Source organism: Ananas comosus, linkage group 18 (assembly GCF_001540865.1).
Source record: "Ananas comosus cultivar F153 linkage group 18, ASM154086v1, whole genome shotgun sequence".
NCBI lineage: Eukaryota > Viridiplantae > Streptophyta > Magnoliopsida > Poales > Bromeliaceae > Ananas > Ananas comosus.
Genome location: NC_033638.1, coordinates 9,205,928 through 9,221,022, shown reverse-complemented (window position 1 = coordinate 9,221,022; position 15,095 = coordinate 9,205,928). Strand labels below are relative to the sequence as shown.

General features: G+C 44.7%; 1 protein-coding gene across 1 annotated transcript; it reads left to right on the top strand.

Moving 5' to 3' along the window:
- On the top strand, positions 344-2,236 carry LOC109724248 (CBL-interacting protein kinase 29-like). The gene has a single exon (XM_020252997.1). It carries the CDS (start codon positions 631-633, stop codon positions 1,927-1,929), a length of 1,299 nt encoding a protein of 432 aa, XP_020108586.1. The 5' UTR covers positions 344-630; the 3' UTR covers positions 1,930-2,236.

Here is a 15,095-nt window from a genome sequence, read left to right as displayed (position 1 = left end):
AGATTATCGGTAACGAGAGAAGGCGGCAAAGGGTCAATTGTTGTCAACTTCGTCTACTAGAAAGTTGTCGCCGTTAGAAAAAGAGGCGGTGGAGGAGGAAGAGGAGAGAGGAACAGAGCGGATCCCACCACCGCCACCACTCACTCCTATTGGGCCCTTTTTTTCCTCCTCTTTTTTTTTTTTTTTTTTTTTTAGAATGCTCTGAAAATGTTACACAGTTTGAGTGGGCACCCAAACACCTTATCACTAATAAATGATTGTTTCTCTTCAGTTGGAACCAGATAACTTATCCTCCTCCGAGGGTGCAACGAACCTACGCGACCTTCTATTTATATCAGCGCAGTGCGTCGGACTAGTAGCAGCGGCATCTCATAGGCCATAGCGCCCCCACTCTCTCTCTCTCTCTCTCTCTCTCTCTCTCTCTCTTTCTCAATTTCAGCATTATTCTCACTATAACCTATCATTGGGATAGACACCGGGGAAAGTAAAACACTTTTCGCCACTTTCTAAAACTTGGGCGCCACCAAAATTATATTATATATTTATAAAAACGAAGGTAGAAAACTCTTCATCAAAAATCCCAAAATCCCCTAAATTCGCAAACGCTACGGCCCCCGATCCCTCCCCACGATGACCACACAGGCGCCGGTGCCGGCGCCGGACTACGGCTGCGGCGCAGGCAAGGTTGTCCTCGGGCGCTACGAGCTCGGCCGGGTCCTCGGGCGCGGCGCCACGGCCAAGGTCTACCTCGCCCGCGACCTCAGCTCGGGCCTCTCCGTGGCCCTCAAGTCCATCCCCAAGTCCCGCCCCCAGGGAGGCGGAGGCGGCGGCGGCGACGGCGACGGCGGCGCCTCCCCCGCGGCGATCTTGCGAGAGATCTCGTCGCTCCGGCGGCTGCGCCACCCGCACGTGGCGCGGCTCCACGGCGTGCTGGCGTCGCGCTCCCGCATCTACCTGGCGCTGGAGCTGGCCCGCGGCGGCAACCTCCTCTCCCGCCTGGAGTCCCGCGGCCCCGGCCCCGGCCCCGGCGGCGAGCAGCAGCAGCAGGAGGAGCTGGCCCGGCGGTACTTCCGGCAGCTGATCTCGGCGGTGGGGTACGCGCACTCCCGCGGCGTCTTCCACCGCGACCTGAAGCCCGAGAACCTGCTCCTGGACGAGCGCGGCGACCTCAAGGTGACCGACTTCGGGCTGAGCGCCCAGACGGCCCACCTCCGCCCCGACGACGGCCTCCTCCACACCATCTGCGGCACCCCGGCCTACGTGGCCCCCGAGATCCTCTCCAAGCAGGGCTACGACGGCGCCAAGGTCGACATCTGGTCCTGCGGCGTCGTCCTCTTCGCCCTCAACGCCGGCTACCTCCCCTTCAACCACCCCAACCTCATCACCATGTACAAGAAGATCTGCCGCGCCCAGTACCGCTGCCCCAAGTGGACCTCCCCGGACCTCCGCCACCTCCTCTCCCGCATCCTCGACCCCGACCCCCACACCCGCATCACCCTCGACGGCATCGTCGCCCACCCCTGGTTCGCCCGCGGCCTCGACGTCGGCCGATGGACGGCCGTGATGCGCCTCGGCGACGGCGACGACGACGACGACGACGGCGACGGCAAGGACCAGATGGATCGGGACGGGAGGGCGCTGAACGCGTTCGACATCATATCGCTCGCGCCCGGGTGCGACCTCTCCGGCCTCTTCGGCGCGGGGCGCGACCGCGACCGGTTCTGGACCGGGCGGAGCAGGTGGCCCGCGCCGAGGGGTGGAGGGCCCGCAGGCTCGGGAAGAAGGGGCTCGGAGGGGTCCTGCTCCAGGGGCAAAACGGTAATTTCGTCGCCCGCGTCGAGGTTTACCAGATTGCCCCCGGAACGTCGATGGTGGTGGTCGTCACGGGGGACGGGGTTAAGGACCGGAGGTTCTGGGAAGAGAGGCTAGAATCGTCTCTGAAAAATCAGACGGTTCGAGCTCAACCCGAGTGCCCGGTTCAAAATTCGACCAAACCGCTTCCCTATGGTACAGAGATGTAGCGCATGTATTTGCATGTACTGATGTACATATACATATTTTAGAATAAACTGAAATTAGCTCGCCGGCGCGATTTTTTCAGATCCGGCTGGATCTGCTCCGGCGCCGGCCTTTTTTATTTTTTTTGTTTTTTTTTTCGTAATTACTGCACTAATTGTGCATGTAATGATTTCTTTTATACCCAAATGAGAGTGAATATGCTTGAATATTACTGTTACAGTTGTCACGTCCAACAAATATTTACAGGTAAATAAGAATTCTCTAAGAACCAGAATAATATACCTCGTAAAAGTGAAAGCGCAAAATCTAAGCTTTTATTGAATACATGTACTTGTTGAGAGAAAAACAATTAGCGAGCTAGCTTTCAATAATTAAACTCTTCTTTTTGTAATAGCATTAATTAAAGCCGGCTGCGAGGTCTTTTTTAAATGAGAAGAAATTAAATAGGTTGGCAAATTAATTCCAATTCATTATTAATTACAAACTACCTACTCCAACCGTAACTCAATATTTTCGTACTTTTTCTTAGTTTTGATTTGTCCTTGTATGCAGAAAAATTTCTTGTACAAAAGAATAGAATCACCCTTTGCACGCACTCTTTTTGAGTACAAATGCCAAATTTCTTAAAACAAAAAAATTTCCATATGAATTTTACTAAGCTGTAGCCAAATAATCAAATCTTCATAGTAATTCAAAATTAACAACAACGTGGAGGGTAAAAAAGAAGAGTTGGGACGATTCAGATCTTTCCTTATTGGGCCAACTCAGATGCTCTTTTTTTTTCGTACGCATAAACGGACAACTCAATTCGCCATTGAAAAGTCAAACTCGTCCCAGCTAAAGACGGAGTAGTGCCGTCCCGACCTTCTTCGTGGAAACCGTGTGGAGTTTTGATACCAATGATAAGCTGAAAAGAAGACGTCACATGTGATGATACGCACATAATCAGATCTTATTATGCATATTCCATATATTGTTGATGAGAATAACTTAAAAACATATGAAAAAATTATATATATAAAAATATATGAAAAAATTATATATATATATATATATATATAGTGAGCTGGTATGTTTCTGGAAGTACGGAGCCTTCCGTGCTTTCAAATCGTTTTCAGTGTTGGGACTTTCGAATCGACGATCGACTCCATTAAACTTGATCTAGAGTATTTGATGTATTTAGAAAATAAATTTTATGATTCTTCGATATCATTTGTCTTGTGATGGAAGGGGCTCAAAATCAATAATTTTAATGGCCGTGGTGAGTCGTTTGCAAGTTTAACGGTGTAGAAATATTCAAATCACATGAAATTTTGATAGAAAATTTTTTATACGATATAAAACAAGATCAATATTTTTTATCTAAAATTTTAATGTCATATCATCATATTTTGTAAGATTTTCATTTTCAGCCGTTAATTTTGAGCCACTTCGATCACTAGGCAAATGATATCAAAAAATCGCAAAATTTATTTTCTAGATACTTAAAATATTTTAGATCAAGTCTAACGGAGCCGATCGTAAATTTGAAAATCCTAACATCGAAAACAACTTGGAGGCACAGAACACTCCGTGCTTCCAGAACTCTCTCTCTCTCTCTCTCTCTCTCTCTCTCTCTCTCTCTCTCTCTCTCTCTATATATATATATATATATAGGCTAAAGCTACTATCCTATTAATAGGATAGGAGCACTTGTCCTATCAAATTGTTCTTGATGATCGAGATTCCGAATCGATGATTGGAGCCGTTGAATTTGATCTAGAGTATTTGAAATATTTAGAAACTAAATTTCATAAATTTTAAAAATTATTTACATAGTGATCAAAGTGTCGTAAAATCGATAATTTTTGACGGTCTATATGAGCCGTTTACTTATTTAACGGTGTAGAGCAATTCAAATTGCTTGAATTTTTAATAAAAAATTTTTTATACTATTTAGATAATATTTAATAACTCTGATTATGAATTGAAAAAATTTAATCTCTATTTTAAAAAAATTATTCATTTATAACCGCTTATTTTTTAACTAACAAACTCCGCCGCTCAATGCATGTGCTGGCTGGTGATCCCACAGTAAGAGGTGTCAGACAAATTGAAGAACGCGTGGCACCAATTTTTTGATGAGCAATAATCGACAAAATAGTTCCACTATTTAAAAATACATATTTCAAATATTAATTTTATTGGAAATATTAGTTTAACGTAGGAAATATATTAGAATTTTGTTTTTGTATGGTTGCGAGCCAAATTTTTGACGGTTGATTCGATTAAATATTCTTCTTCAAAAACGTGCAAGGAGTAGAGCGACTACTGATGATAATCCTTGAAATTCACGTCCACGGATGAACCAAGCGATTCGACTAATGAGGGATCAAATCAGCCGAATTCAAAGACTGCACAATAAATTCTGTTCGGCTAAAAAGCTGAATGATATTGATTTATATATATATAGCAAAAGAGGAAAAGTATTTACAAAATGGAGTGCGCCGATAAGGCGTCCGATCTAAAGAGAAATTATTCTAAAAGCTATTTCTATGAAAAGTAAGAAATGTAGAGAAAAAAAAAAGAAATTATAAGTAGACTATTCCTAATAAGTAGAAGATGTAAGAAAATAAATTGATATTCTTGCTCTCGGGGGAAAGATACCCTTTCATCAGGCGTCTTCCGTTTATTTATAGCTCTGCCGTTGTTTATTCAATTATTTTCCCTTATCAGTCATGTTCCTATTTCTGCGAATCACTTCCGGCCGATCTTAATTGTATCGATGTTAACCATTCCTCAGTTTTAGATGCGTCCTCCTCAACTCCTAGCGCACAACATGTTACTTATTTCATTTTTCAACAACTATTCCTGTAGTGCATCATGATTCACCACATAGCGCGACTTTTAAGGCGCCAACACATATATAATATGAAATCTTTTTTCTACTAATTATTGATTTGAGCTCTTTAATATAATATCAAAATATTTTTCACTCCTCTTTTTTTTTATCTTGGTTCCTAATTCAGACTCTATCTGAAAGTACAGTGATTGTGTGCTTGTTGTGTATTGTGTGTCTACAACTAAGAAGTTTATTTGGGAATTCATCAAAATTCTTTTTCGCAACTGCAAAAGCATATAGCTAGGATGATGCTTTTTTAATAAACCAGCTCTTTAGCTACTTACTTAGCTAGGTACACTGCACAGTACTACTACAATGCAAAACTTGGCCACAGTCATGTTTCAACTCGGCTTTTCGTCCGATCTATTTTTCATCTACAACTTAAACTTTTGAATTGGACTAGAGCCCTTTAATGTCTCTCGATCTGAAAATAGAAAGGAGAAAAGTTTAGTGGATCGCTTTGCCGCTGTACGCTAGAAACACTTAAATTGTTTAATTACATGAAGTTTCTATAGTTATCAACATATTCAGGCCATACTTAACCAGCTGATTTTCCTTTTAAGAAAATTAGAAGTGAAAACGGAGAAGCTAATCCAACATCACAAAATTAACCCACAATTTTTTTTTTTTTTTTTCTCTCGCGTTGGTGGGGGAAAAAAACGAAAAAATTAAAAAAGAGCACATGTAAGTGGGCCCCACCTGATCCCGCTACACGCCTTCGCACGTCTCCGTGCTCATTAACCTCCGGTCTACCGTACACCAATCGGTCCACAGCGGTCCACATCATGTCTTGTCCTTTTCCAACCCTCTCCCGTGCAATCACTGTAAAGAGCAAAGCGACACAGTACACGCGTCGGTCTACTATTCGATGGTACGGAACCATCATTGGCGGGGCCCACCATAGCTACGGTCCAACCCATCAAATACACATGAGTCAATGTTGGCCGTCCGATACTTTTGTTGGACACGTGCGCAGTGTGCATCACGGAACGCGGGAGCCGTGTACTTCTAAACTTGTAGGAAACTGTTTGGAAAGTACACGATCACTTATTGCGAGTTTAATTTGAATCCGATAATTTGATTTGGTCAATTTAATCATGCGGTCGAGATTAATTTTGACCCGCCAAATATGTGACCATATAATTGAGAGGTGACAATTTTTTATGGTCAAAATAAATCGTGTATAAATTTACATATGTAAATTTTAGCCAAGATAAATTGTGTATATAAATATATAGTCGCTTTTGCAATCGAACAGGTAAATCATATTTAGTTATTGAATATGAGGAATTTGAAAGGCACGTGAAATCGGTACGTGATGGATTTAAAAAGCACGTGAAATCAGTATGTGGTAGGAAATAATGCGGAGAATTAATGAAAACTGTAAATGGCGCACCACTTAAAGGGCCAACAACTGTTATTGGTATTATTGTATCATCTTATTTTAGTTTTATGGGCTATAGGCCTAGAGCATTAAGGCCTTTGGGTTCAAACTGTTTCTTCTTTACTTATGAATGATTCGGCCCAGGAGGTAAGGTTTGAATTTGCTATAACTTTTAGTTAAAATTAAATTTTCTTTTTAGAAATATTTTTCAAAATTTGTAAGGAATTATGAAATCAAAAAAATAATTCCATACACATGATAAATAAATGGATATACTGCACCTCTTGTTATGAAACTTGGAGACGTGTAACACTTTGGTCATTAAACTTTAAGTTGATATGTTTTTTGGTTCAAACTTTTTAAAGTAATATAATTAAGACTGACGAGCCAACTTAACTTGTTAACTGGTTAGATAATATTATTTTTCTGATGGGAAAAGTATTGTGATCGATAATGTGATAATTATCAATATGCCGCATCATTAACGCATCAGCAAATTAAATATCGGTGTCCAGTCAGCTAAATTGGACTGCAGGACATAAGTATACTCCATAACGTTAATCACCAAATTGATTTATTCAAAATTGAGCCGAGTTTAAGGATGACCACATTTTTACTGGCTCATGAAACATCAAAACAAAAATACTATTTGTATTAGTAATAACTAATAACAATTTGAAAAAAAAAAAAAAACAAAAACAAAAGAAGAAGAAGAAGAAGGAAAAAAAACTCTTGAAAATGTCTTTTCCGTTGACCTCTCGTTGTGAACTAAAATTTTGTACATGTATGCATTCTCTTTCTATTCTAATTAGGAAAGTACGAATTCCTGCTTGAAAGCAACGTGAAAGCACTTGGTTTCACACTGTGTGGATTAAACAGCGAGCACATAGAATTAGCTCTAATATTATTTTATTCATTCATCAAATCAATGTAATAAAAAACATGTCCAAACAAATATTTAGCGCATTGTTTGTTTCGGAAAATAATATATATGTATATACATAAGCATATCAACATGCACGAGCCCAAATTAATTGTTTTGTGACCATCCTTCGTTGGTTTCTGATCAGACGGATGATATGCGTCAAAGTTTAGGACATAGATGAAAAAGATTCGTCCACGTAGAGAAGGGGATACTGGGCATTTATTAGTGTTGAATTGGACGCTTTTGAGCTTATGCTATTAAGCATAGATATTTTGATTTTGAGAACATTTTGAAGCACAAATCAATAGCCTCAATTTAGAATATTTTTAAAAAATTTAAAAAAAATCCTGATGGATCCCTTGATTATCCTAGTTGATAAGCTGACTAGACAGCATCGATCACCCAAACCAATCGATTTGGACATGTTAACCAAATTTTTTTATTTATTTTTCAGGTGAAGATGCTCATGATCTCACACACACGCACACTTGTTTTTAGCAGGATAAAGTAAAAGTTATTGGACGAAGAGAAGGATTTTATATAACTGCTCTAAGTAATAGTAATATTAGTTAAGCAAGAGTCGGGAGAGAGCGAATTGCTTGCCCTCACGGGCGACCCCATCCATATCTTGGATTGCAAAAATTTTTTGTACCGAATTGCGAAGAATTTGCCCTCAAATTTGGAAAAGTAAAATATATACTAAAGCAAGGAACAAATGAAGTAATGTTCCTTTTTCTTTTCTGCTTTTTGGAGAAAAGCAGTATTCTGATCATATAACTTCATAAATATTGGATATACGACACATTCGTTTTTGAAGCATCAAATTGTGTAAATTGTTTCCATAAATCCCATCCATTCCTATAAATACCAAAGAGGTGATTAAAGTAATATTAATGGATGTTATATGTGAAAGGCAAAAAAATTGTGAGAAAATTTTGCAGGCTCCCTTGAAGTCAATTAAGAACAAAATGCTATGCCACTGCTGAGTAGTAGACACAATGATCAAATAATATATATCAAGTAGTAGAAATTGATGCATTTGTAGTATACACATGTCATATTCTTCTGAAAACTCTGCTATGTATATATATATAGAAACACCATCTGTGGAAAAATTTTTAGTCAGACACAAATTAGATTCGTAGGGGATACTAAATAAATACAAAAGAATCGTATATTAAACACATGTATAAAATTAAAGTCAAATCGTATATTAAACACATGTCATATTCTTCATTTCACATGTTTTAACATAGAATCAAAGTTAAGCTGATCAAAAGATCTACATCTCCACACATAATACGCTCACTAGTATGCATACTAAGACATTAATTACATCGTAAATCCCTGGAGATGCAAGAGGTAGGGGAGCCTAGCAGAGGGGGGAAGGAGGTGAGAAGTCTCGCGCCATTAGCTTGCTCGGCATTAAGGAGATGCGAGGTAGGTGAGGGACTTTCAGATAGGAAGGGGGCGAGTTGTCAGGCTCCTTTAAGAAGCCCTGTATCTAGGAGCTTCGAGGTAGGTGAGTCAAGCCGAGGAGGGAAGGGAGCGGGTTGGCAGGAGTCTTTAAGGAGGTCTGTATCTGGTAATGCAAGGAAGGAAGTAGGGGTTAAGAAGAAATCTGGGTTTCGAGTTACCTGGGCGGATGAGGTAGGTGGGGTTTTATTGAAGGTCGCCAGAAGCGTTGAAGATGAACAGGTGGCGTTACCTTCATTCGGCAAGAACGTCCTCTGCATACAAAAGGAAAGCTTCAATGCGGAACATCAAAGGAGCAAACTTCGAACTCCGGTTGACGAAGCTAGGGGCGTAGTCCAGTGTAGGGTGGGTGATGGCGTCATTAAGGGCTCCATCCCACCCAGCACCACCCCCCCCAGAGGGTCTTATAAGGAGGTGTTGATGAACAAGATGGAACTGCACTCTCCAGCACCTAATCCTCACAAATCTAACCCCCATACTCCTTTCTTTCCTCGGGTCATATCTCGACACAGCTTAGCGAAGAGGTGTTTTCGGTGTCTTGCCAGCGATCACTTCGCCAAGGCCTGTCGCGATCCTGTTCGGTGCTTTAAGTGTTGGAAAACCGGCCACCGGGCGTACTCTTGTAGGGGAAAATTGGACACGTCCGAAGCAGCCATGGAGAGAGCAGCCAATCTGAGGGGGCGACCGCCGCGTTCGAAGGTTTTTGTGCCGTATACTGAAGAATATCTGCGTAGAGTCGAGATGCGCCGAAATGCCGTCCTCGCGGACGTCATTCGACCGGCTAATCTTGGCCGGGATCCAATCACACGCATTAAGACGGCACTAGCCAGCCGTTTCGGAGGGTACGTCGATGACTTCGCTGTCGCGCGATATCGCGATAGGGATTTCGCGATTTTCTTACCGGAATGGGTGCCGGCGGATCTTCTGATCAGGAGAGAGATCATTACTCTGGATGATTTCTGGATCAGGTGTTGGCCCTGGGGGCAATACCGAGATGCCCGTCCACACCGTGTCCAGTTTAAAGCGTGGATCCGTCTCCTAAACCTTTCGTTCGAGATCTGGTCGGTGGCTCGAGTGGCGGCTTTGATCAGCAGCTTCGGGCGGTTCATCAGGGCTGACGCAGCGACTAAGGCGATGACGGATCTCAGAGCTTATAGATGTCAGATCGCTCTGGACTCGATTTACAACATCCCCCAGAACCTGTCGGTTATCGTTGGCGAGGAATTGTTCCCGGTGATGGTCCACCTTGAACGGTGGGAAAGAGCTGAGGAGGGCGGAGTCGAAGCTCCCCCGGCGCCGCCGCGTAACGACCATGACGGCGCCGAGGCCCAGGTCGGAGGCGATCTTGGTGGAGGAGGTGAAAACCCTGAGGATGAGAATATGGAGGACGCACCAGGGGAGTTGGAGGAAGCTGAGCCCACCCATTCGACCCGCAGATCTTCCGGGGGTACGATGGCTCGGTTAGTTCCTACGGCGGCACACCAAGTCGGGGCGGCGGCGAGGCCCCGAGCGGCGGTCGGCAGGCGGCTCTGGGTTCCAACGAGTCGCGGCGGCTCGGGGATCGAGACTACGATAGCGCGCGTTACGAGAAAGGCTGAGGGAGGCAGAAGTCTCGAGGTTTACGTGAGTTCGGAACGTAGGCAGAGGGGGTCTCCAGCGAGGTGTTTAACTCCTCCTTCATCTTTTCAGGTTAAGCCTGCTCTTCTGCCTCAAGGCTTGCCTAGGGAGGAGGATGATCCTACTTTGGGAATTGGGGAACCCGAGGTCTTTAAGGCCTCAAGTCAAACCTTGGGATTCATTTATTCGTTGGTTTTCGGGCCAACACTAATTACTCTGACTATCTGGATGGCACCGGCTTGGGAGGGTGCTTTGGGTCCTGGGCCGGTAACAAATGGCCTGTACACTGGGGCTCGGGACATTGGGTCGTACTCAGTCGGGTTCGGATCTCGGCCCATGTTGGGCGTGGTGTTCATTTGGGCTGGGGGCATTGGGCCGCTTTTGGTCGGGCAGAGGAACGGGCCGCCTAGGGGCCTTCGAATCTGGACCGGCTCTGTAAGTCCCTGCCGAGCTCTGCGAAGCGAATTTCCAGTGCCCGAAGCCCACGGATCGCGGATTGAGTCCATCTACAAGAGGCTACCTAAGGACGCAAGCTTTCTCACGACGGTGCGAGGGATGGCCGGTCGGAAGGCATGTGACAGGGACCCGAGTTCGTGGACCGGAGGAGCGGAGATCGCCGCCCAAGGCGCCGCTTCAACCCTCTCGTCTAATCCTGTGAAAACTGTCGCCACGGTCGAAGCGGACATCTCGGAAGCACTATCTTCCTTTCCTTGCTTTCATGCGGCTCCCCATTCCGGGCCCGACACGGGGGGAGAGCTGGAAGGCATGTCGCCACAACAATCGTTCTTGCTGGTTAATGGTGGAGATAGTCCGCCGGCGAAATCGACTAGAACCAGTAAGCGACTGGCCATGTCCAACAGGGCATCTATACTGACCAAGGCGATGGCAAGGAAGAGCTATTTGCGCGAAGGTGGGGAAGCTTCTGGGCTGAGATCCGCTGTTAAGTCGATCATCAACAAGAGCCGCCTCTATGGGGTTAGCTTGGGACCGAACGAGGCGAAGCTTTTCTCCTCGTTTCTGAAAGATCGTATGTAGGTGGGAGCCTGAGGCTGTTTTTGGTTTTTGCTTTTTGGTGCTTTGGGTCTATTATTGTTTGATGATTAGCATATGTAGCTGGAACGTTAGAGGGCTTAATGACCCGTCTAAACGTTGTGCCGTTAGGGCCGTAGTTTCGAAGTTACGCAATGCGGTGGTCTGTCTTCAGGAGTCCAAAGTCAGTCATGTATCTGGGTCATTTCTTAGGAGTTTCGGAGGGTCCTTGCTTAACAAATGCGTTTTTTTGGAAGCTGAGGGTGCTTCAGGGGGTATTATCACAGGTTGGAGCTCCCGTTTCTTCTCTTGCACTGATGTTTTCGTGAGGAAATATTCCATCACTACGGCACTGTCCTCCGCCATGTGCGGGATAAATTTCTATGTTACAAATGTTTATGGGCCAGCATCATGGGATGGAAAGGAAGAGTTTTTCTCTGAACTGGCACATCTTAAGGATATTTGTGTGGGTAAGTGGATCATCTGTGGGGATTTTAACTGTACCAGGGGACAGGAGGAGAGAAGAGGTAAGATTTGGAGCACTAGAGCCACGAAACTTTTCAACGAGCTAATCAGGGAGCTCGCATTGATCGACCCTCCCATGGCTAATCAGGTGTTCACATGGTCCAACTTGCAAGCGAGTCCGACGTGTGCTCGGCTTGACCGCTTTCTAATTTCCACTGAATGGGATCAAGATTTCCCACTAACCAGAATCGAAGCATTACCTAGAATTACTTCCGATCATTTTCCTATCTTGCTTACTGCTAGGAATAACTCCAGGGAGAAGAACAAGATTTTCCGCTTTGAGGAAGCCTGGCTTAATCATGAGGGGTTCATTGCTAAAATACCTGAGTGGTGGGAGGAGAGTGTTCAGGGTACACAAACTAAGTCAGCTGCGGCTTCTTTCACAGCAAAGCTGAGACATTGTCGGAAGAGGATCAAGGAATGGTGCGCTACAGAGTTCCATAGTATTAGAAACCTCAAGAAACAATTAATGGATGATATACAGAAAATCGACAAAGTAGAAGAACTCGGCGACCTATCGCAGGCCTTATTTTCCGAAAGAGTGCAACTTAAGGCGAAGCTAAGTGAGGTCATTAACGACGAGACATCGTTGTGGAGAACCAGGGCCAAACAACACTGGCTAAAAGAGGGGGATGCCAACACGAAATTCTACCATGCAGTGGCGAACGGTAGACGGAGGGCTAACTGGGTTGGCCCGATCGCGGATAACGATAGTAATTATCAATCCGAAGAGGAGAAGAAATCATACTTGTATAGATCCTTCAAAGCTCTTTTCACTCCCGAGGACTCAAGCCCGGCTTCCTTCGGGGATTGGGGTCGTTTATTTCGCTCTAATCGCGTGGAAGGTTCGGACCTAATGAGGTTAACCGAATCTTTCAACCTGGACGAGATTAAGCGGGCTGTTTTTCAACTTGGGGGTGATAAGGCTCCGGGCCCAGATGGGTTCCCATTAAAATTCTATCAGACATTTTGGGACACCCTAAAGGAGGATATTGCTCACCTTTTTCAAGAGATGCATGAGGGAAGGTTGTCCACTGCTCCCTTCGATTATGCGTTCATATGCCTTATTCCCAAGAAGGAAGGGCCGGTGCGTGCTAATGACTATCGACCCATAAGTTTACTGAACGGGATCCAAAAAATCTTATCCAAGGTGTTGGCTAATCGGTTAGAGTTGGTCATGAAGGAACTGATTTCCCCGACACAATCCGCTTTCCTGAAGGGCAGAAATATCACTGACGCGTTCGTTACCGTGTCGGAACTTGTCGGTTGGGGTTGCAAAACGTCAGTGGAAGGGGTGGGAGTAAAAGTCGACTTCGAGAAAGCTTATGACAGGATTTATTGGCCCTTCCTTTTTCGCATTCTTCGCTGGTGGGGATTTGATGCAAAGTGGTGCGATTGGATAGAGTTGTGCGTTTGTCATGCGAAGGTAGCAATACTGGTCAACGGACAACCGACTAATTGGATTAAAACAAAGAGGGGTGTAAGGCAAGGGGATCCGCTTTCGCCCTTCTTGTTCTTACTCGTGGCGGAGTGCTTGACCCGAATGACCAACGAGGCGATCGCCAACAATCTCCTCATAGGCATTGGGCCTTCCGAGGCGAGCAGGGTCACCCTTATTCAATTTGCGGACGATACTTTCTTCTTCTGCGAGGCAAGAAGCAGGTGCATGAGAAATCTTAAATTCCTATGGCATTTATTTGAATGGGCTTCAGGTATGAAGATCAACAGAGAGAAGTCAGAACTATACTACCTAGGCCAAGAGGTTGGTAAAGGAGTTAGATTGGCAAACATTCTTGAGTGTAGAACGGGAGTGTTTCCGACCAAATATCTGGGATTACCCCTATCTCCCAGACCACCTTCTAAGGAGGCGTGGAGGGGGGTTATTCAAAAATTTCATCTTAAAATCGGAGGCTGGCAAGCTAAACTTCTTTCTCGGGGGGGCAGACTCATTTTGGTCAACGCGGTTCTTACAAACATACCCCTATTCTCCCTAGCGGTCTTCAAAGCTCCAAGGTGGGTGATTAAGCGCATTGAAGCACTTAGGAGAGACTTTTTTTGGAACGGCGGACGTAACTCCCCCGGCAAGGGCTGCTTGTTGGCATGGAAAAACGTTTGTAGAAGTAAGAAGGAAGGGGGACTGGGCATCCTAGATGTAGCATCCATGAATCTAGCGTTACTGACGAAGTGGTGGTGGAAATTTCACACGGCTCCACATCTGCAATGGAATAAGCTAATTCGCGAGCTGTACTATCGAAGGAGAATACCTTTGAGAGAAGGCAATTCCTTCAGACCTTTCTCTAACTGGTGGAAGGGAGTTCTAAGCCTTAATACGATTTTCAAATGGGGAATGGCATACAAGCTGGGTAACGGACATTCTATAGATTTTTGGTCGGATAGGTGGACTGGAGAGAACACGTTGAACCTTTCTTTTCCGAAGGCCTTTCAGGCGGCGGGGAGGAGAAACATTAAGGTTAGCGAATGTTTCATGATGGGGGCTTGGAACTGGACTAGGATTCTAGGAACCGATGTTGGACAAGCGCAAGGGCAGGTACCCAACCTAACTGAGCTGGTACAAAGGGTTTCAGCCTGCATCATCGACCAGAGACCGGACACGATCCAATGGCGATGGAACACTGACGGTCAGTTCTCGGTCAGATCGGCCTATTCGGCGCTGACAGACGGGGGGATGAGAAACGTTCGCATTTCCAAGATCTGGGAACTGAAAATTCCTTTAAAGGTTAAAGTGTTCTGCTGGATAGTGCTCAAGAAAAGAACTCTTACTCGTGATACACTAGTCAAGAGAGGGATCACCAACGATCCTACCTGCGTCCTGTGTGGAACGCGAGAGGAGACTGTGGACCATCTGTTCTGTCAATGCGTGTTCAGCAAATTTATCATTGTAACAGGGGTGGGCGATATACAGGCACAGGATCTGGGGGACGAAGTGGAACTTGTCTGGGAAAAATGGTCAGATAGAAAGGATCGGATCGCGAAGAGAACTAGACTCACTGAGCTCGTAGGCTGCTGGTGGACTATCTGGAAGGTGAGGAATGACCTGATTTTTAGGAATAGACTACCGAATCCTGAAATAGCTGTCCTTAGGCTTAAGATATTACTGAAGGAGTGGGAATCGTTGCTCTCGACTTGAACTTAGACTTAAGATACTACTGAAGGAGTGGGAATCGTTGTTGTTGTTGTTTTTTTTTTTTTTTTTTTTTTTTTTTTTTTTTTTTTTTTTT

Excerpts from the sequence above, each read along its gene's own strand:
- LOC109724248 (XM_020252997.1), top strand. The coding sequence starts at position 631 with ATGACCACACAGGCGCCGGTGCCGGCGCCGGACTACGGCTGCGGCGCA.